The sequence below is a fragment of the Procambarus clarkii genome, chromosome 92, assembly GCF_040958095.1.
Source record: "Procambarus clarkii isolate CNS0578487 chromosome 92, FALCON_Pclarkii_2.0, whole genome shotgun sequence".
Taxonomy (NCBI): domain Eukaryota; kingdom Metazoa; phylum Arthropoda; class Malacostraca; order Decapoda; family Cambaridae; genus Procambarus; species Procambarus clarkii.
The window spans coordinates 12,981,681-13,005,770 of record NC_091241.1 but is presented as its reverse complement, the minus strand read 5'-3'; the positions used below and the strand labels follow the sequence as shown (position 1 = coordinate 13,005,770).

The following is a 24,090-nucleotide window of genomic DNA, read 5'->3' as shown; positions in this document are numbered from 1 at the left end:
CTGTCTGTCCATTCCTGTCTGCTCGTTATGCTGCCCTTCCTTTTGAAAATTGTCTGCTTTATCGACTTCCTTCAAGACCACACGTTAGCCTATCACGCCCTCTTACCACTCTCAGGGAGCCTGCTCTTCTATACAATAGTTACCACTCAGTCCCCAAGGTGAAAGAGTGTCCGGGCATATGACTTGTTACGTGTACTTATTTGCGATTCGTTTGGGCTGTCATGTGTGGTGATTAGTGTTGGGTAAGGCTAGGCCAGGTCAGGTCAGACTAGGCCAGGTCAGACTAGGCTAGGTAAGGCTAGGCCAGGTCAGGTCTGGTCAGGTCTGGCTAGGCCAGGTCAGGCCAGGCCAGGCTAGGCAGGGTGAGAGAAGTAAAGCGGCAGGTACTTACGTTTCCGAGAAAGTAGCGGCGGTAGTATATTGTTGATTTAGATTCGACGACATCCTGAAGCTAGTAGGTGGCGGCCTCATCGCTCTCGAACTTCTTGTTGTTGTAGGGGATACGAGGCACACCCAATATCCCCCTTACATTGATCACATAGCACACTAATATTTTGACTATTTCGGACACCAGATTTGTCTGTTTCGTATATGTATAATTGTTCAATATTAAAACCACAATAGAATGCTCTTAACAGTTACAATGTTCAACTTAACAGCATATAGTTGGCAAGAACGCCGCCCGCCAGTGTAAATATCTCAGACCCTGTTGGAATATAACCAGTCTGTCAATCGGGTCAACCCAAGTGTTGCGTTCCCATGCGTTTCCAAAAGGGTCGCCCATGTTGGAATCGGTGAACGCCCTAGTAATATTGTTGAAAACATCTTAATAACTTATTAAACCAAAGGTCTTTTTATGTCAGAAGAACGGCAGAAACTAGATCTATATATGAAAACTCTTTCAGGACAAAATTTAAAGTAAAACTAAAGATATTTGTAGTTGTATAAAAGTTGCATTTTTCATCGGTCGTAAAGCCGGAAATCCGCAATATTCACCTCAGAACAATGCTTATTTCACGCAGAATCGTTAATAAACGTAAGATTTTTATACGTCTCAAGAAAGATAGAAACATAAATTTACTTTAATTTAGTTTTACATAATCTAGTTTTACTTTAAATTTTACAAATGTATACATCACATCAATATTCTTTGCTACTTCTGCATACTACTGATAGGCAAGCATTTCACCTGAATTTACCCGAAGGCGACCGTTTCCAGTGATCTCACCCGTGACAGGAGGCAGGCGGCTTGACTATTATAGTTAGAATAAAACAATATATAAATAAATTATCTTTATTGATATTCTCCATTGTAAAGATATATACTAAGTTTCGAGCACACATACAGCTCTTAATAAACAGCTTATAAATATACATTAAGCATTCAGTAAACACTATATGTATACTCTATAATTGACAGATTTCTTTAATTTGTACAAGTCCCACCTATAAAAATTGTTCCCTAAAACCTATTGAATATAAACCATTAATCTCTCCTGCTTTAATTATTGTACACACTATTATCTATCTATATATATTATATATATATATATATATATATATATATATATATATATATATATATATATATATATATATATATATATATATTACAGCTAAAGTATAAGAAATTCTTGTGACGATTTATTACCTTTGACTAGTAATGACTAGTAATATGTGGACCCATTGTCTAGTTGCTCAACACGCATTACCTCATCAACATGATGTTGACGTCATAAACGTAATTTAGATGTCTAGATGCATAAACGAGAGGCAGGCAGGCAAGGGAGGAGGATGGTGTGAGGGAGATAGGCAAGGAAGAATAATGGAGAGAGGGAGGATGGTGGAGAGAGAGAGAGGAGAGGCTACGGAGGATGGTAGAGGAAGGGAGGGAGGAAAGGAGGGAGGCAGGCAAGGAAGGATGGAGGAGAGAGGGAGGGAGATAAACGAAGGAGGGAGGCACGGGAAGGGAGAGGGAGGAGAAACAAAGCCGTCAAGAACCAACGCATCAGGCTACAGTTGGTTAAACAGGCGCGCAGAGCCCGAGAACTGCCGTTGGAACATGCAAAGTTTGTCAAGTAAGCAACACTATGCCACCCACACCATGATTTTTGTTTTCTATGGCAGTTGAATGCAACCTACAGCAAAAAGCGGACAGCAGCCCGCCTATATTAGTAAGAGATGGCAGCTGCGGGCGTTCAACAGCAGGAGTTGGGTACTACTACTGTCCCCCCCCCCCACCCCTCCGTCAGGAGTATGGGGGCACTGTGCCAGCAACACATTTGTTGATGGAGGAAATCAGCAATGTGTCACCTGAAGCAGAAGGACGGCACCTACTGTCACCTTCAACATGAGGATGGCACTTCTCTGTCTCCTTCAACAAGAGGGAGGCAGCTTTGTCACCTTCAACCAGAGGAAGGCAGCTTTGTCACCTTCAACTGGAGGATGGCAACTCTGTCACCTTCAACCAGAGGATGGCAGCTCTGTCACCTTCAACTGGAGGATGGCAACTCTTGTCACCTTCAACCAGAGGACGGCAGCTCTGTCACCTTCAACACGAGGAAATGCTCTGTCACCTTCAACCAGAGGATGGCAGCTGTCACCTTCAAGAAGAGAAAGGCAGCTCTGTCCCCTTCAAAAAGAGGAAGACAGCTGTCACCTTCAAGAAGAGGAAGACAGCTCTGTCACCTTCAAAAAGAGGAAGGCAGCTCTTTCACCTTCAACAAGAGGGAGGCAGCTCTGTCACCTTCAAGAAGAGGAAGGCAGCTCTGTCCCCTTCAAAAAGAAGAAGGCAGCTCTGTCACCTTCAACAAGAGGAAGGCAGCTGTCACCTTCAAGAAGAGGAAGACAGCTCTGTCACCTTCAAAATGAGGAAGGCAGCTATCACCTTCAACCAGTGGAAGGCAGCTCTGTCACCTTCAAAAAGAAGAAGGCAGCTCTGTCACCTTCAAAATGAGGAAGGCAGGTCTGTCACCTTCAAAAAGAGGGAGGCAGCTATCACCTTCAACCAGAGGAAGGCAGCTCTGTCACCTTCAACCAGAGGAAGGCAGCTCTGTCACCTTCATCAAGAGGGAGACAGCTATGTCACCTTCAACCAGAGGAAGGCAGCTCTGTCACCTTCAACCAGAGGAAGGCAGCTCTGTCACCTTCATCAAGAGGGAGACAGCTATGTCACCTTCAACCAGAGGAAGGCAGCTCTGTCACCTTCAACAAGAGGGAGGCAGCTATCACCTTCAAAAAGAGGAAGGCGGCTCTGTCACCTTCAACAAGAGGTAGGCAGCTGTGTCGCCTACAATCAGAGGAAGGCAGCTCTGTCACCTTCAACCAGAGGAAGGCAGCTCTGTCACCTTCATCAAGAGGGAGACAGCTATGTAACCTTCAACCAAAGGATGGCAGCTCTGTCACCTTCAACAAGAGGGAGGCAGCTATCACCTTCAAAAAGAGGAAGGCGGCTCTGTCACCTTCAACAAGAGGTAGGCAGCTGTGTCGCCTACAATCAGAGGAAGGCAGCTCTCTCACCTTCAACAACAGGAAGGCAGCTCTGTCACCTTCAACAATAGGAAGGCACCTGTCACCTTCATCAAGGAGACAGCTATGTCACCTTCAACCAGAGGAAGGCAGCTGTCACCTTCATCAAGAGGGAGACAGCTCTGTCACCTTCAACCAGAGGAAGGCAGCTCTTCAACAGGAGTATGGCATCTTCGTTCCGCATGCAGTAATGTCATGGTGGCATCACTCTGCTACTTGAGGTTGGCGGAAGGTGTTGGCACTGTGCCTCCTTCAGGTAGATTACGATGGCGACATCATTTTGCCACTACGGCGGCAGCATAGAGGCAATGTGCTGCCTACCGCAGAAGCAGGATGGCAGCGAGGGTCATGAAAGCAGTACTCGCTTCCCATTGGCTGGCTGAGGAGAGATAAACAAACGTCATCCTTTGTTTACTACGGCAACCAATCAGCGCCTCGTAATCTTTTGTTTACATTGTCAGCCAATCAGCACCGCCCGTCATCTTTTGTTTACTCCGGCAGCCAATCAGCGCTGCTTGTCTTTCTTGTATGACATCCTAACAAAGAAATCTCGAAAACATTAATGAATCAGTTTTGGAGCTACGGTTAACTGACTTAATTACTGGACAATGCAGGTGGCGCAGGCCGCGGGGGAGAGAAGTAGAGTGGTACTATAGAAGGGGAGGGGGGGGGGGGCAGAGAGGGAAGAATCAAGTTAATTACAACTGTGAGTGTACTCGCCTAGTTCTGCAAGATCCGTCTTCTGGAGTTGCCACAACGGACAGAAAATAGTGTACTAAAACGCCCGAGCCTAACCGAACCAATGGATCTACACATATTGGGGACTATGTGCCCACATACATGACGAGAGGAGGCCTAGCCGATACAATATTCCTATGTATGTATCATATTACTGTATGACATGCTAGTTTTTTTTAGGTATGGGGCAGACGTAGTCGCCAGCCTAGTGTCACCAGCCCAGTGAGGCTCTTTAGATATTACAGCTTAATTGTCCTTAATATTTATTACTTGATTAGATGACATTTTGATGATTATTTTATTAATTTATTATTAACGCTGAGTGAATAAATGTATATTTACAATGTGCCATACGAATACTCGTTATTGAGCCATGGTGTGATCACGTGGTAATATATATACCAATGGTTTACAAGCGTGTGACGCAGACAATATGCAATAATATGTTGGTGGGATTATCTTTAATATGTTCCTTCGTACTCGGTGATTTTCAAGTGGTTTTATAGGGGTAAACATTATTTTGTGTATGTAAATACAATACATATATATTCGGTTGGTGGTGAACATTAACAAGCCTCGCTGGCTAATGCATTTATTTTTTGCGAGGAGTTAAGAGGAGGTTAATCAGTGATCAGGAGGCATACGTGTTATGTAGACGTAATATTAACAATATATAAACATAAATCCCAATAGCGTGATATATCAAATGAACAAATCCTCAAGGGATTTGACTACCTGGACTGACCTGGTACGTGGAACTCGGCCTAGTACCCACCTGGGGAGTGGTAGTTACCGACGTAGGAGATCATGGGGACACGAACCCTGAGAATCTTGTGTGTGGTGAGTGTGTGGGCGCCTAATGTCAGCCTACACTCCGCTCTAAGGTTGCCGTGCGCTGACTTTATCTGTGACAGAGAGGAGCAGCGTCAGCCACAATGACGCTGGTATCAGCACAGTATAACAATAATAATAATAATAATAATAATAAAAGAATTTCACTTTCCTAGCCTAAATCTCACAAAAACTCAGGAAAACCAAAATTCTAACGGAAATTAAGTTCCTACAAACCTCATTCTGACACTTTTGGGAGTCAGTGAATGAAATGAAATGTGTTAAAGAAAGATCCAAAATTCGGTGAGTGGGAGAGGAACCATGAACGTGGGAGAGAAAGATGAAAGAGGAAACTTTGGTGGAAGGTTGAGATACGACTGAAATTTGGGAAGGAAAATTACAGTAAATGACTTATAGAAGCACTTTCTTATACTCAAGTAGCCTCATGGCCTGTTATGGTATCACTCTACTCTACACTGACCTCTCACTACTCTCATGTTCCTTGCCAGAGCAATGGGTTACTCACCTCTCCTGGGAGAGTGAAAGTGAGTCCTGGGGCGCCCCGAGGACCTGAGTAAGCGAGGATTATACTCACCTTCTCTCCTGGGATGGTGAAAGCGAGCCTTTGGGCGCCCTGAGGACCTGAGTAAGCGAGGGTTATACTCACCTTCTCTCCTGGAATGGCGAGGGTGAGTCGTGGGCCGCCCTGAAGACCTGAGTAAGCGAGGCTTATACTCACCTTCTCTCCTGGGATGGTGAGGGTGAGTCGTGGGCCGCCCTGAGGACCTGAGTAAGCAAGGGTTATACTCACCTTCTCTCCTGGGATGGCGAGGGTGAGTCGTGGGCCGCCCTGAAGACCTGAGTAAGCGAGGATTATACTCACCTTCTCTCCTGGGATGGCGAGGGTGAGTCGTGGGCCGCCCTGAAGACCTGAGTAAGCGAGGATTATACTCACCTTCTCTCCTGGGATGGTGAGGGTGAGTCTTGGGCCGCCCTGAGGACCTGAGTAAGCAAGGGTTATACTCACCTTCTCTCCTGGGATGGCGAGGGTGAGTCGTGGGCCGCCCTTGGGGCCTGGGTCAGTGCGGGTCAACATCTGTGGCGCCGCCTGTGGGAGAAGTAAACATCATCATTTAATCAGTCGAGTTAAATTTTGAGGACACCGTGGACGGGACCCGTCTCCCATTCCCTATCTCTATGACATTTGGGTTCGTTCTGTCCATTCCTCACTGTCTCTTTAGTCTGAATTCATTTACCCGAAGACCACCATCTCTGCCGGCCTCGACGAGGACGGACAGACGGCGGCTTGTCAAAGGTGCCACCATTATTCCTGCCTTACTCTCTTGAATATTACTCCCCCCCCCCTTTAATTCTCCCTCATCATTTCTCCTCATTTGATTCATAATGAATGTTCTCAGACTCGTCATTATTCTTCCCCGACTCAGCAATGAGCTCTGTCATATTTGCATTTTAGATTGTGCTCAAGTTTGCTGCCAATGTTATATTTATGTTATATGTATCTACCAGCTGGCCGCTTCCTTCTCCTACATTTATTTACCTGTGCTGTATCTGTACTGTAGCGGCCTCGTATTAACTTGTATATCGTAATGCATTTGTATTTATTGATATGTTGTACCTCCACTTATTTGCATTGGTACGTACGTTTGTGTGTTGTTGTGTGGCAGCAGCTGGAGGCTCAGTCCTGGTTCAGTATACTCTACAACCTGCAGCAGTATGACCAGTATAACGTCATAGTGACGTCACACACCATATATATAAACAACATTTGATCTCTTATTTTGTTTAGGTTCGGTGTGCTTGAAAGGTAGAGATGACGTAGGTGTGTGCACACTTTTCTAAGGTTTTAGACCCTATTCTGGGTGGAAAACCTTGTAGACCTCTATTAAACAGGTTTCCAATGACACCGTGTCATAATTGCTTAGTTGGAGCCTAACTCGCAGTATCCTGCATGCTGTGATCATGTCCCTTATGTTTTTTTTTCTGTAACATTGTGAAATGTCGCTATTTTGCTATCATATGCTCCCATAAGCAAAATCATTTAATCTGAAGAGCCCTCGTTGACTTGATGATAATCCTACGTTGACTTAACATTACTTAGGATGTTTTGTTTGATGGGAACCTGGTTTTTTTTTTGTCAGTCATCCGTTTCTATCTATACAAATTTTTCGTTTTCTGCAAGTGTAGAGATGGAGAAATTATGCACTTGAGACAGGCTCTTCACGACCAACACGAGAACACAGGTCTGAGGACGGTGACCTTGAAGCTCCGACACGCTCAGTGTAATTAGTACATAAAACCGCTGTAATCTCCTCCTTTGTATTTCTTATCAACAAAATAATAATATTATTACAGAGGCTTGGGGCTCCATGCGTGTAACTATTATCCTTGTGCAAAACGATAACTGTCCTATATAGCAACCTAATCCACTTTTGGGAATGGCAAAAGGGTGTTCTTTTACTCCATTGTTATTGGAGTCTTCTACATTTTCATGATAAATATATAAACGGCAGAATTTCAGTGTAAAATTTGGTGTACAACGCTTGTGGCATCGCCCTAACTTTGAAACTACTATATATATGCTGGTTAAATCTAGATGATATTAATCATCACTAAAATTAACAAGAAAATCCATATACTTCCGTGTTCAAGTGTAAACGTGAACTCAATTCGTACATATGAGAGTAATTAGTAATAACGTGCATGGCAGCCCTGACTGCCCACCCAAGTTACCAACACCATATTAATCACCAAATTTTTCTCGTTACTGCTCTAAAACGAAATAAATTACGAGAGGACTTCCTGTTTTGCTAAGTGGGCACCGTTCATGCCAGAAATACATCTGCAGACCACATATCTATGTGAAATAAATATTGGTGTAGATTAGGCGATAAAACTTCCCCTCCGCCGCCCCCTCGCCCCTGCAGGCATGCCAACTTTACTGATTTGGCGGGAATTAGCCCAACGTGATGTTAGTCAACTGAGCTCCTTAAATATGACCTCCCAAACACCACACGCTGATGAAGAGGTGGCTATATACCCATACCAGATTGCAAGCGAAGAATCTTGCGTCCCGAGTTTGGTTTCAGTACGTATATAACCTTATATCAACCGTCTTGTCAGGGAAGCCTAATTTCTTGCTAGACATCCTCTCACGGAACAATATGCCGTCTTGTTGCTTGGAGTGCTTCTTGTACTCTGTCTTTCTTGTGACGCCAGGCTTCGTAACTAATGGCCGGGCAAAGTAACTTGGCCCTTGCTGGGGGTCTGGCGATTAATTATATTGTATTTTAATCCTCAGCTGGGGACATGTACATAATATTCCTGAATTTTTTTTGGCAGACTAAAAGCTTTCCCTCCCGGAGCTGAAGTATTTTCCTTGTCTCCCCAGAACACCAGAACCAGGTCTATACAATTATTGCTGCTGGTCGTAGAGCGGCAAGCTGGGAAAGAAATGGCGCCCCCAGTAGTTATGCCCTGACCAGAGTTCCAATCACCGATTGGTATGTCTGACTTTCTCACACAGCAGCTGTTGGTATGTCTGACTTTCTCACACAGCAGCTGTTGGTATGTTTGACTTCCTCACACAGCAGCTGTTGGTATGTCTGACTTCCTCACACAGCAGCTGTTGGTATGTCTGACTTCCTCACACAGCAGTTGTTGGTATGCCTGACTTCCTCACACAGCAGCTGTTGGTATGTCTGACTTCCTCACACAGCAGCTGTTGGTATGTCTGACTTCCTCACACAGCAGTTGTTGGTATGTCTGACTTCGAGGGGGGGGGTAGAAATAGCCTAAGGTACTTTATCCCTTTGAGATGTATTTTCTTGTCTCAACAAACATTCTTGAACTTGAACTTATCTGACTTCATCACACAGCCGTTGTTGGTATGTCTGACTTCCTCTCATAGCCGCTGTTATGAAATTATAAGAATTATACGAATTATATGCATTATCTTGAGAAGATTTCGGGGCTTAGCGTCCCCGCGGCCCGGTCCTCGACCAGGCTGCTGCATTAAGTAGCATAATATCTAGACAATTTGATGCAATTATATAGTACTTCTACCAGTGCTTCAACTACCACTACTCTTTGTACAACCACAACTACCACAACCAGCCTTATGATAATCACTTATCACCACGTTTATCATTGAAGTTAAACTAATATTATTAGTTTATTATTATTATTATTATAGAATTAACGTGATGTATCAATGAGAATATCAGTAGGAATTTGTCTGGGTATATCCAGAGCACGGGTTCGAATCCTCCTCGTGGCTTGGGAGTATCTAGAGCAATGAGGAGGATTGAAGAGTACATGTGCCACAGTGAGGGGGGGTTATCTTGAGATGATTCTTCTTGAGGTTATCTTGAGATGATTTCGGGGCTTTAGTGTCCCCGCGGCCCGGTCCTCGACCAGGCCTCCACCCCCAGGAAGCAGCCCGTGACAGCTGACTAACACCCAGGTACCTATTTACTGCTAGGTAACAGGGGCATAGGGTGAAAGAAACTCTGGCCATTGTTTCTCACCGGTGCCCGGGATCGAACCCGGGACCACAGGATCACAGTCCAGCGTGCTGTCCGCTCGGCCGACCGGGGGAAGGAATTTCTAAGGTAGTAGCCTTAGAAATTAATTTAGTGATGGAGGGAGGGGTTGCTGGAGCAGTACTCAGGAGGGCTACCTACCTCCCTCCCTGCCCTCCAGGACAGTATACCTACCTCCCTGCCCTCCAGGACAGTATACCTACCTCCCTGCCCTCCAAGACAGTATACCTCCCTCCCTGCCCTCCAAGACAGTATATACCTACCTCCCTGCCCTCCAGGACAGTATATACCTACCTCCCTGCCGTCCAGGACAGTATACCTACCTCCCTGCCCTCCAAGACAGTATACCTCCCTCCCTGCCCTCCAGGACAGTATATACCTACCTCCCTGCCCTCCAGGACAGTATACCTACCTCCCTGCCCTCCAGGACAGTATATACCTCCCTCCCTGCCCTCCAGCACAGTATATACCTCCCTCCCTGCCCTCCAGGACAGTATATACCTCCCTCCCTACCCTCCAGGACACTATACCTCCCTCCCTGCCCTCCAGGACAGTATACCTACCTCCCTGCCCTCCAAGACAGTATACCTTCCTCCCTGCCCTCCAGGACAGTATACCTACCTCCCTGCCCTCCAAGACAGTATACCTACCTCCCTGCCCTCCAAGACAGTATACCTACCTCCCTGCCCTCCAGGACAGTATATACCTCCCTGCCCTCCAAGACAGTATACCTACCTCCCTGCCCTCCAAGACAGTATACCTACCTCCTTGCCCTCCAAGACAGTATATACCTCCCTGCCCTCCAAGACAGTATATACCTCCCTGCCCTCCAAGACAGTATATACCTCCCTGCCCTCCAAGACAGTATATACCTCCCTGCCCTCCAAGACAGTATATACCTCCCTGCCCTCCAGGACAGTATACCTACCTCCCTGCCCTCCAAGACAGTATATACCTCCCTGCCCTCCAAGACAGTATATACCTCCCTGCCCTCCAAGACAGTATATACCTCCCTGCCCTCCAGGACAGTATACCTACCTCCCTGCCCTCCAAGACAGTATACCTACCTCCCTGCCCTCCAAGACAGTATATACCTCCCTGCCCTCCAAGACAGTATACCTACCTCCCTGCCATCCAGGACAGTATACCTACCTCCCTGCCCTCCAGGACACTATACCTACCTCCCTGCCCTCCAAGACAGTATATACCTCCCTGCCCTCCAAGACAGTATACCTTCCTCCCTGCCCTCCAAGACAGTATACCTACCTCCCTGCCCTCCAAGACAGTATACCTACCTCCCTGCCCTCCAAGACAGTATACCTACCTCCCTGCCCTCCAAGACAGTATACCTACCTCCCTGCCCTCCAAGACAGTATACCTACCTCCCTGCCCTCCAGGACAGTATACCTACCTCCCTGCCCTCCAAGACAGTATACCTACCTCCCTGCCCTCCAAGACAGTATACCTTCCTCCCTGCCGTCCAAGACAGTATACCTACCTCCCTGCCCTCCAAGACAGTATACCTACCTCCCTGCCCTCCAAGACAGTATACCTACCTCCCTGCCCTCCAAGACAGTATACCTACCTCCCTGCCCTCCAAGACAGTATACCTCCCTCCCTGCCCTCCAAGACAGTATACCTACCTCCCTGCCCTCCAAGACAGTATACCTACCTCCCTGCCCTCCAAGACAGTATACCTACCTCCCTGCCCTCCAAGACAGTATACCTACCTCCCTGCCCTCCAAGACAGTATACCTTCCTCCCTGCCCTCCAAGACAGTATACCTACCTCCCTGCCCTCCAAGACAGTATACCTTCCTCCCTGCCGTCCAAGACAGTATACCTACCTCCCTGCCCTCCAAGACAGTATACCTACCTCCCTGCCCTCCAAGACAGTATACCTCCCTCCCTGCCCTCCAAGACAGTATACCTACCTCCCTGCCCTCCAAGACAGTATACCTACCTCCCTGCCCTCCAAGACAGTATACCTACCTCCCTGCCATCCAGGACAGTATACCTACCTCCCTGCCCTCCAAGACAGTATATACCTACCTCCCTGCCATCCAGGACAGTATATACCTCCCTGCCCTCCAAGACAGTATACCTACCTCCCTGCCCTCCAAGACAGTATACCTACCTCCCTGCCCTCCAAGACAGTATACCTACCTCCCTGCCCTCCAAGACAGTATACCTACCTCCCTGCCATCCAGGACAGTATACCTACCTCCCTGCCCTCCAAGACAGTATATACCTACCTCCCTGCCATCCAGGACAGTATATACCTCCCTGCCCTCCAGGACAGTATACCTACCTCCCTGCCCTCCAAGACAGTATACCTACCTCCCTGCCATCCAGGACAGTATACCTACCTCCCTGCCCTCCAAGACAGTATACCTACCTCCCTGCCATCCAGGACAGTATATACCTCCCTGCCCTCCAGGACAGTATACCTACCTCCCTGCCCTCCAAGACAGTATACCTACCTCCCTGCCATCCAGGACAGTATATACCTCCCTGCCGTCCAAGACAGTATACCTACCTCCCTGCCCTCCAAGACAGTATACCTACCTCCCTGCCCTCCAAGACAGTATACCTCCCTCCCTGCCCTCCAAGACAGTATACCTACCTCCCTGCCCTCCAAGACAGTATACCTACCTCCCTGCCCTCCAAGACAGTATACCTACCTCCCTGCCATCCAGGACAGTATACCTACCTCCCTGCCCTCCAAGACAGTATATACCTACCTCCCTGCCATCCAGGACAGTATATACCTCCCTGCCCTCCAAGACAGTATACCTACCTCCCTGCCCTCCAAGACAGTATACCTACCTCCCTGCCCTCCAAGACAGTATACCTACCTCCCTGCCCTCCAAGACAGTATACCTACCTCCCTGCCATCCAGGACAGTATACCTACCTCCCTGCCCTCCAAGACAGTATATACCTACCTCCCTGCCATCCAGGACAGTATATACCTCCCTGCCCTCCAGGACAGTATACCTACCTCCCTGCCCTCCAGGACAGTATATACCTCCCTGCCCTCCAGGACAGTATATACCTCCCTGCCCTCCAGGACAGTATACCTACCTCCCTGCCATCCAGGACAGTATATACCTCCCTGCCCTCCAAGACAGTATACCTACCTCCCTGCCCTCCAGGACAGTATACCTACCTCCCTGCCCTCCAAGACAGTATACCTACCTCCCTGCCCTCCAAGACAGTATATACCTCCCTGCCCTCCAGGACAGTATACCTACCTCCCTGCCATCCAGGACAGTATACCTACCTCCCTGCCATCCAGGACAGTATACCTACCTCCCTGCCCTCCAAGACAGTATATACCTCCCTGCCATCCAGGACAGTATACCTACCTCCCTGCCCTCCAAGACAGTATACCTACCTCCCTGCCCTCCAAGACAGTATACCTACCTCCCTGCCCTCCAAGACAGTATACCTACCTCCCTGCCCTCCAAGACAGTATACCTACCTCCCTGCCCTCCAAGACAGTATACCTACCTCCCTGCCCTCCAAGACAGTATACCTACCTCCCTGCCCTCCAGGACAGTATACCTACCTCCCTGCCCTCCAGGACAGTATACCTACCTCCCTGCCATCCAGGACAGTATATACCTACCTCCCTGCCCTCCAAGACAGTATGCCTACCTCCCTGCCCTCCAAGACAGTATACCTACCTCCCTGCCCTCCAAGACAGTATACCTACCTCCCTGCCCTCCAAGACAGTATACCTACCTCCCTGCCCTCCAGGACAGTATACCTACCTCCCTGCCCTCCAAGACAGTATACCTACCTCCCTGCCCTCCAAGACAGTATACCTACCTCCCTGCCCTCCAAGACAGTATACCTACCTCCCTGCCATCCAGGACAGTATATACCTACCTCCCTGCCCTCCAAGACAGTATACCTACCTCCCTGCCCTCCAAGACAGTATACCTACCTCCCTGCCCTCCAAGACAGTATACCTACCTCCCTGCCCTCCAAGACAGTATACCTACCTCCCTGCCCTCCAGGACAGTATACCTACCTCCCTGCCCTCCAAGACAGTATACCTACCTCCCTGCCCTCCAGGACAGTATACCTACCTCCCTGCCCTCCAAGACAGTATACCTACCTCCCTGCCCTCCAAGACAGTATACCTACCTCCCTGCCCTCCAAGACAGTATACCTACCTCCCTGCCCTCCAAGACAGTATACCTACCTCCCTGCCCTCCAAGACAGTATATACCTCCCTGCCCTCCAAGACAGTATATACCTCCCTGCCCTCCAAGACAGTATATACCTCCCTGCCCTCCAAGACAGTATACCTTCCTCCCTGCCCTCCAGGACAGTATACCTACCTCCCTGCCCTCCAAGACAGTATACTTTCCTCCCTGCCCTCCAAGACAGTATACCTACCTCCCTGCCCTCCAAGACAGTATACCTACCTCCCTGCCCTCCAGGAACCACTGTAGGGTCGGGGCGTGACCGTCGTATAGAGGTTGTTGGGGTTGACAACCAATTTTGATGAGTTCCGACGGCTCGTAGATCTCTCTGGCGCCCACCAGCACGGGCGGGGCCAGGGCCTCTCCTGTGGGCGTTGGACCAACATCAGACGGACGTCAGATTAGCACAACATATGCATGTCAATCTCCACTCAAGTGTTAATATAGGCATCAAATATTCGTCAAAATGTTGCCACACCTGATTGGCGTCGTGTGATTGTCAGCTTTGATTATGATGAGTGGCAAGTGGAGTTAGGATGAAGCGTCGAATGGATGTCGCATTAGAGTCAAATGAGTGTCTTTGTTGACGTCGAAGGAGCGTCAGATTAGTTAGGCATTAGTATCAGTTGATGGTCACTTATCGGATTGGTGATAATGGGCTCAAAAGAGGTGAAGGAGTGTCTAATGGGCGTGGAGGGAGTGGTTAGGACCTCAGCCTCAAATGAGCATCTGAAATGGAAACGTTGGTTGCTGAATGAGGGGGGAAATGTGTTGTAAAAAAGGGCCTCTTCCACCACCCCCTTTCCACCACCCCCTTCCACCACCCCCTTCCACCACCCCCTTCCACCCCGCTCCCCCTCACGGAGAATAAATCAGGCGAGAGAGAGAGAGAGGGAGGAGAGAGGAGGAAAAAACCAGTTTCTTCCCCTCCTTTCTCTATTTATATCTTCTCATCAATATATTCCTCTCAACCAAACATATCAAAATATATATATTTGTCATGGTGTTGAGAGCCATGTCTGGAGGACGTGGGTGGTGGGGGGAGGTATTTATAGTAGTGGGCAGTAGTTACTAGGGGGCAGGGGGTACCACAGGTTAATTAGGGCACGGAGGGTACCACAGGTTAATTAGGGGAAGGCGTACCACAGGTTAATTAGGAGAAGGGGTACCACAGGTTAATTAGGGGGAAGGGCAGGTACCACAGGTTAATTAGGGGAAGGCAGGTACCACAGGTTAATTAGGGGAAGGCAGGTACCACAGGTTAATTAGGGGAAGGCAGGTACCTCAGGTTAATTACGGGAAGGCAGGTACCTCAGGTTAATTACGGGAAGGCAGGTACCACACGTTAATTAGAGGAAGGCAGGTACCTCAGGTTAATTAGGGGAAGGCAGGTACCTCAGGCTAATTACGGGAAGGCAGGTACCACAGGTTAATTAGGGGAAGGCAGGTACCACACGTTAATTAGAGGAAGGCAGGTACCTCAGGTTAATTAGGGGGAAGGGCAGGTACCACAGGTTAATTAGGGGAAGGCAGGTACCACAGGTTAATTAGGGGAAGGCAGGTACCTCAGGTTAATTAGGGGAAGGCGTACCACAGGTTAATTAGGAGAAGGGGTACCACAGGTTAATTAGGGGGAAGGGCAGGTACCACAGGTTAATTAGGGGAAGGCAGGTACCACAGGTTAATTAGGGAAAGGCAGGTACCTCAGGTTAATTACGGGAAGGCAGGTACCACACGTTAATTAGAGGAAGGCAGGTACCACAGATTAATTAGAGGAAGGCAGGTACCACAGATTAATTAGAGGAAGGCAGGTACCCCATTTTAATTAGGGGAGGCTTACAGAACAACAGGATAAAAGAGGGGACGACAATAATGGGGACAAACAGACAGAACAAGAGTAAAGGGGAACACAGGAGAGAGGGTAAAAACAGGATAAATAAAAGTAGGAGAAGGAACAGGAAGAGGACACAGGAACAGGAGAAAAGTGAAACGAAAAAAGGAAAAGGAGAAAAGGAACAAATTAAATAGAGAAGAGAGAATATAAGTTAGAGGAGAGATAAGAGGCGAGGGGAGGCGAGGGGAGGGGAGGGGAGGTAAGGGGAAAGTATTTCAAATTTGGCCACAATACAATAAAAAACTTCTATACTAAATTGGCTCCACTACAGCGACGCGTAGGAGATATGGCCCAGTGAGGGGAGAGTGTGTGAGGGGAGTGTGTGTGAGGGGAGTGTGTGTGAGGGGAGTGTGTGTGAGGGGAGAGTGTGTGAGGGGAGTGTGAGGGGTGTGTGTGTGAGGGGAGTGTGTGTGAGGGGAGTGTGTGTGAGGGGAGAGTGAGGGGAGTGTGTGTGAGGGGAGTGTGTGTGAGGGGAGTGTGTGTGAGGGGAGAGTGTGAGGAGAGAGTGTGAGGGGAGTGTGTGTGAAGGGAGTGTGTGAGGAGAGAGTGTGAGGGGAGAGTGTGTGAGGGGAGTGTGTGAGGGGAGAGTGTGAGGGGAGAGTGTGTGAGGGGAGAGTGTGAGGGGGAGAGTGTGAGGGGAGAGTGTGTGAGGGGAGAGTGTGTGAGGGGGAGAGTGTGAGGGGAGAGTGAGAGGGGAGAGTGTGTGAGGGGAGAGTGTGTGAGGGGGAGAGTGTGAGGGGAGTGTGTGAGGGGAGAGTGTGTGAGGGGAGAGTGTGTGAGGACAGAGTGTGAGGGGAGTGTGTGAGGGGAGAGTGTGTGAAGGGAGAGTGTGAGGGGAGTGTGTGAGGAGTGTGTGAGGGGAGAGTGTGTGAGGACAGAGTGTAAGGGGAGTGTGTGAAGGGAGAGTGTGAGGGGAGAGTGTGAGGGGAGAGTGTGTGAGGACAGAGTGTGAGGGGAGTGTGTGAGGAGAGAGTGTGAGGGGAGAGTGTGAGGGGAGAGTGTGAGGGGAGTGTGTGAGGGGAGAGTGTGTGAGGACAGAGTGTGAGGGGAGTGTGTGAGGAGAGAGTGTGAGGGGAGAGTGTGAGGGGAGAGTGTGAGGGGAGTGTGTGAGTGGAGTGTGTGTGAGGGGAGAGTGTGTGAGGGAAGTGTAAGAGGGGAGTGTGTGAGGGGAGAGTGTGTGAGGGGTGAGTGTGTGAGGGGAGAGTGTGAGGGGAGTGTGTGAGTGGAGTGTGTGAGGGGAGAGTGTGTGAGGGAAGTGTAAGAGGGGAGTGTGTGAGGGGAGAGTGTGTGAGGGGAGAGTGTGTGAGGGGAGAGTGTGTGAGAGGAGTGTGAGGGGAGAGTGTGAGGGGAGAGTGTGAGGGGAGAGTGTGTGAGGGGAGTGTGTGTGAGGGGAGTGTGTGTGAGGGGAGAGTGTGAGGGGAGAGTGTGTGAGGGGAGTGTGTGTGAGGGGAGAGTGTGAGGGGAGAGTGTGTGAGAGGAGAGTGTGAGGGGAGAGTGTGTGAGGGGAGTGTGTGTGAGGGGAGAGTGTGTGAGGAGAGTGTGTGTGAGGGGAGAGTGTGAGGGGAGAGTGTGTGAGGGGAGAGTGTGTGAGAGGAGAGAGTGAGGGGAGAGTGTGTGAGGGGAGAGTGTGTGAGGGGAGAGTGTGTGAGAGGAGAGTGTGAGAGGAGAGTGTGAGGGGAGAGTGTGAGGGGAGAGTGTGTGTGTGAGGAGAGTGTGAGGGAAAAGACAGATGGGGACAGAGCGGCAGCATGGAGAGAAAAGTGGCGGGTGAGGGGAGTAGAGGAGAAAGGATAAAGTAAGGGTGGAGAGAGAGGGGGGGAGGGGGTAAGGGGAGGAATGTTGACTAAGTTGTCCACATGTGATTGATGTGCCAATACTGATATAGACACACACACACACACATACACACACACACACACACACACACACACACACACACACACACACACACACACACACACACACACACACACACACACACACACACCTGAGGACATTGAAACACTGACAACAACTGACTCCTCGACCTTGCCCTTACCAGATACCCAAGTTGTGACTAATACCATCTTGGCTATTGGACCCACCGCAAGACATACCACCACCAACAACCTGCCGTACCATGTCTACTCTCTGGCTACCACCACTACCAGACCACTACCACCACCAACAACCTATCATACCACTATTGGTACCACCAGTCTTGCCATGAATTTATCTCACCCTGCGAGGCCCACCTGCTCGAATACCTGGACCATTGTAAATAACAAACTGGTAGATTTAATAATAATATTAATAGTAATAAAAATAATAATAATACTGACCACAAGAGCGCCCTGGAGGGCCCGTCGGACCAGCAAAATAAACAAGACTTAAGCTGAACTTATTACATTAGGCTTCATTAGCGAGCCTGAGCCGTGTGAAACTTTGCAATCAACACACACACACACACACACACACACACACACACACACACACACACACACACACACACACACACACACACACACACACACACACACACACACACACACACAGGGATCTGGGCAACACGTTGACAGTTATCCAGGACGCAGTCAAGCTGGCCATTCTCCGTCAATGATCAGGTATAGTGAACCTGTACTGAGCATCTAAGTCTCCTACAAGAATAGCAATGTCAACACATCATCCTCCCTCATGACAGCCGTCAATCAGCACCAGCTGGCACGTTTGACGATTGTTTAACTGTCTTCCAGACTGTTTATCTCCCCCAAAAAGAGTAGACAGAAGAGTTAGAGGGGACTTGATCACCACATACAAGATTTTCAGAGGAATTGATAGGGTAGATAAAGACAGGTTATATAACACAAGGGGACACAGGTCCCCTCTCATTCTTTATCTCTCTCCTTCCCTCACCAACCCTCCCTCCTCCTGCGGCAGCTTCCGGGTGACACATAAGATGATGACAGCGAGATGTGTTTCAAGCATCACCCGGTCGTTAATCTCCAATAGCCTCTCTCTCTCACACACACACACACACACACACACACACACACACACACACACACACACACACACACACACACACACACACATAGACACACACACACACACACACACACACACACACACACACACACACACACACACACACACACACACACACACACACACACACACACACACACACACATAGACACACACACACACCTATAATTTGCTCTCCATCTTCAGAATGTATTCTTTAAATACATGGACGGCGTAATATTGAAGAAATTTTTCACGACCTTCGTGAGACCAAAACTGGAATATGCAGCTGCTGCGTGCTGTTTATATCTCAACAACACTACACACCAGCTGGAAAAGTAAACTGGAAAAGGTGCAAAACATGCAACTAAATGACTTCCGGAGCTGAAAATCAAGAACTATGAGGAGAGGCTCAAGACGTTACATTTGTCAAAGCAAGAAGACACAAGGAAAAGAGGAGATATGATCACTTCATACAAAATAGTAACAAGAAAAGACAACATTTCCCCAAAATAAACTCTTGAACACTGCAACTTCAAGAACAAGGAGGTCATACTGTAGATTAAAGTCTAGGAAACAAAGCTGCCGGAAAAAAATATTCACTTTTGCAGAGTGGTAGCCAGTTGGACCCCGCTAAGTGAGAAGGTGGTGGAGGCCAAGACCGTCAGTAGTTTCAAAGCGTTATACGACAAAGAGTACTGGGAAGACGGGACACCACGAGCGTAGCTCTCATCCTGTAACTACACACTCCCCAGTCCCTCTCATCACTATTATTCCTCTTCTTCCTTTCCTTCTTACCCCCTTCTATCCTCCCCCCCTTTTTATTCCCCTTTCTTCACCACTATTCTCACACCCGCCAGCTTTATCAATCCGCGGGGTCGGATTTATCGTTCAGAAACGATTCCACAGTGTCAACACCCCACGGCGCCAGGTGTGTGTGTCTGGGACCTGGAGGCCAGGGGGGGGAGGGATGGAGGGAGGGAGGGGGGGGGGGAGGAGAGAGAGAGAGAGAGAGAGAGAGAGAGAGAGAGAGAGAGAGAGAGAGAGAGAGAGAGAGAGAGAGAGAGAGAGAGAGAGAGAGAGAGAGAGAGAGAGAGAGAGAGAGAGAGAGAGAGAGAGAGAGAGAGAGAGAGAGAGAGAGAGAGAGAGAGAGAGAGAGAGAGAGAGAGAGAGAGTGAGAGAGAGAGAGAGTGAGAGAGAGAGAGAGTGAGAGAGAGAGAGAGAGAGAGAGAGAGAGAGAGAGAGAGAGAGTGAGAGAGAGAGAGAGAGAGAGAGAGAGAGAGAGAGAGAGAGAGAGAGAGAGAGAGAGAGAGAGAGAGAGAGAGAGAGAGAGAGAGAGAGAGAGAGAGAGAGAGAGAGAGAGAGAGAGAGAGAGAGAGAGAGAGAGAGAGAGAGAGAGAGAGAGAGAGAGAGAGAGAGAGAGAGAGAGAGAGAAATCTCCTGTTAGCATTGGAACTTCATATCTAGTAAAAAAGTACCGCTCAAGACCACTATAAAACGCAAACCCCGAACCACCGTATGTCTTTCCTGTAAATCCCCCTTCCCCCATTTACCAAATCCCGCACAGTCTATAGCATAACGAACTTCCAACTTGCACATGTTGGTAGTCCTGGCATAGTTACCAACAGAAAAAGGCGCCAAATCCGGAAGACTTTGTGACAACCTTCGAAGTACAAAGATCCCGCGCAAAGATAGAATCCATCGCCGCCCGCCGCCCGCCCTCGAATACGCCCTCGTGGGTACAGACGTCCACCTGGGCAGAGACGTCCACCTGGGCACTGTGTTACCCCCTAGTGGCTTGATCTCGGGGTTATTCTCACCGGCCGTGTCGTATCTTTACGTTGGATTAGGTATGTATATATACACACAAAGGGATGAGGTAGCTCAAGCTATTCTCGCGTCGGAATGAGGAACCATCAAAACATAGGAATGTCTGAAACCAAAGGCTCGACTATGTCAAATAAGTGAATGTAAAAGTATAAAACAGAGCGATATAAGAAACTTGTAAATAACAGAGTATTTACAAGTACCTCGCTAACAGTCAAATATGACATTTGACAGGAAGAGTGTGTGTGTCGAGAGAGAGTAGAGACAGAGAGAGTGATAGACACAGAGAGTAGAGACAGAGACAGTACTCACTCAAGACAGTCATGACAGCCGTAGCAGCCTCAGTACGGAAGCTGGGATGTTCAGCGATCACTTCACATCTATAGTCTCCGGACGCCGACACAGCCAGCCGCGTCAACGACAGAGTCACTCGCTGCTCGTTCCTGAACACCTCCTGTAGGGGAGAGAGAATCACGTTAGTGCCAGCGACTGTCTAGAACCGCCTCTTGAGACTAAGCAGTGGCCAATTGGCACAAAACAGTTGTTTACACTGTGATGGTTGCTTCATTCGATCATAAACAATGACTGAATGATCGGTAACCCAGCCGCCGAGCCAAGTGACAATGAATCATAAAATGTTATACACACACAACCCGTTTTCAAGCAGTCCGTCCTCATAAACAAAGGCCAAAGTCCATTCCATGCACCCGCCAAACCCACCCATGTTTATGAATGAAAAACGGTTTACACACGACTCACCAACCTGTCCTCGACTTAAGTCCATTACATCCAGCGGTCGACCCCCACAGACGCATTCATAAATTTTAACATGTTGTTCATTTAAAACGGGAATTTTCTCAAATATAAATTAATATTGTAATATATTAGTATTTTGTGCATTTATAGGCATAGATTAGGTTAGGTGTTTACGTTCTGTTGACGATTTTTTGTATTTGTAGTACGTGGGTGAAGCATTTACAGCGTTGTGGTTCGAACGTGGGACCTTGGTATAAGCCTAACATGTATATATACACTGGCTGCCTGTCCCCCTACACAATGATTTATTATTACCTATTATTTTATCATTTAATTTAAATATTAAATAATAATTTATTTAAATTATAGTAAGTACTTAATAATTTAATAATAAGTAGTAAGTACATAAAAATGATTAAAAAGTACAGTTTAGTCATAGGAGATTCCTAGATTGGAATTCACTACCAAATTTCGATATATCCAAGTATTTTTAGTGTGAAATGCTGTTATTATATGCATAAATTGTTGTTTTAATAATATTACGCTTAACCACTTGGGCTGGACGGTAGAGCGACGGTCTCGCTTCCTACAGGTCCGCGTTCAATCCCCGACCGCCCAAGAGGTTGGGCACCATTCCTTTCCCCCGTTCCATCCCAAATCCGCATCCTGATCCCTTCCGAGTGCTATATAGTCGTAATGGCTTGGCGCTTTACCTTGATAGTTCCCCCACCCCCCTGAATAATATTACGAGAGCAGTATTTACGGGCTATTCATGCCCGTGCTACCTCTAGGGGGGCTTAATCTTCATCAATCGAGAGCAGTACGTCCTAACCAGACGTTATATGATGATATCCTGAACAGTTGATAAATAAAAGTAATTGCGGAACTCCAGTTATCTAATACTTATCATAAATGGTCTAAAACCTTATCATAAGCCAAGGGATTTGTAGATCAGTGTTTAAAGGGAATTCGGAAGTAATAATAACACAGCTGATGCCATCTGTGGGCAGACGAGAACACTATCAACTGGCTGGTCAATAGTGGCCATAAGATACAGCTTACGCCATCTGTTGACATCAAATTACACTTATAACAAATTACCCTACAAAATACAACTAACGCCATCTCGTTTTTTTCCAACGCACTATAAATAGCCGAACAGCAACCCATAAGGCGGGTTGTTGTGCTCGGGTAGGAGGTTCCAAGCTCCGCCCACAGATGGTATGGTGTGCATAATAAATGGCATATCATTGGTAGATATTCTTTGTTGACATTCACCCAACAGCCAATCACAGGAAGGGATCAGCTAAAGGCTCCATCCACTTAATAAATCATCTTTATTCAGCACACCATCCTTGCTTATGACATTCTGCTTCAACTTTAATCTACCTAAAAAGTGAAATGTTAAGTGTTTAAAAGTATTAATATAGTGATAATTAAATACTGCAGGATGTAACGAGGGTTACAGAAACATGGGCTATAGGCTACCTGACTTGTGACGTCATCAGAGGGTGTTGCCTCACACAAATAATATCGGCGATACAATGCCTCCGTCCTCTTATTGGTCTACATTATTCAGTTAGATGGAAATTTCTGTCTTGTATAAAACAGAAATTGTTATTCTTTTGTACAACAACACCAAGGTTATTGAGCAAAAGGACGTATTTCTTATTTTGCATTTTATTCATATAAGCGTTGGCATTCCCCGCAACAGCCAATCACAGGAAGGTATTTGTTGGAAACTCTGCCTTCAACAAGTTGATTCCTAATGAACTCTAACAATAAATTCGTTTAATAAACGAGTATTTAGGGTCAAGCTACAGATGAACATTATAGGATAACGGTGTTTTAGCTTGCAGCTTCGTTAGACAGAATCCCTGGTCTTAATTTTAAAAATAAAGAACTAGAAAGCGTATTTTATTGCTAACTTTTCGAGAAATAAATCCCAGTCTCATATTTGCGTACATTTATGCATTGATTTTTTGGCTTAAGTTCTTATCATAATCCCTTTTGCAATCTCAACGCCATCTGGCTCGTATCTTGTAACTATCTTCGTTACTATCTATTATCTTGTATTTATATTTACAAGTTTGTGCTTGGAAGAAAATTCTGCATTGAATTGGGACTAATTTATTAAATAATATTATTTAGTATTAATTAATATTTACAATTATTATTAATCACAATTATTTATAGCTTAGTTACTTTCATGTAACTCGCAATCGTACATTCTTAACATTAATAGCCCAAATTAGCACATCTTGCTTTTAAATTAGCCCAAAAAGTAGCAAGTAGCGAAATTAAAAATTTGGCAGCGCGGGGCTCTCAAAAGTAGCCCAATTCGCTATTTGTAGCCCAATCTGGCAACACTGGTTTAAACCGTTGTTCATTCATAAACAGGGTTTGGCGGCTGGATTAACGAGCTTTGCTCTTTGTATGTGAGAACGGGTATGACAGCCCAGTTAGGTGTATACCGACCCGTCGTGCAACCTAATTCTAACGAAACATACAAACTTGGCTAATTACAGAGTATATGAACGAGACTGGTACCAGAACTGATAGGACTGAGCACTGAGGAGTGGCTTACAGATTACTAAGGTAAACGGAGTAGAGGAGACATGATCACGACATATAACTCGGAAAAGGTATTAAAGATAAAAATTTTAGTATTAGACATGTAATACCAAGAAGAGGATACATTTATAAATTAATCAAATTCAACCCAAACAATCA

The 24,090-nt window shown here is 47.3% G+C and overlaps 1 protein-coding gene across 8 annotated transcripts in view; it reads right to left on the bottom strand.

The window, feature by feature from the left end:
- Positions 1-24,090, bottom strand: part of LOC123774924 (uncharacterized) — an 82,426-nt gene that overhangs the window by 38,097 nt on the left and 20,239 nt on the right. For all 8 annotated transcript variants that reach the window (XR_011226033.1, XR_011226032.1, XR_011226034.1 and 5 more), the window contains exons 3-6: positions 20,914-21,055; positions 14,100-14,242; positions 6,125-6,205; positions 5,042-5,171 (exon numbers count right to left, since the gene is read on the bottom strand). Coding sequence is in view for 3 of the 8 variants with exons in the window: in XM_069319385.1 (XP_069175486.1) it covers positions 5,042-5,171; positions 6,125-6,205; positions 14,100-14,242; positions 20,914-21,055 (496 nt within the window). In the remaining 5 variants the exon portion in view is untranslated. The remainder of the gene's footprint in view (positions 1-5,041; positions 5,172-6,124; positions 6,206-14,099; positions 14,243-20,913; positions 21,056-24,090) is intronic.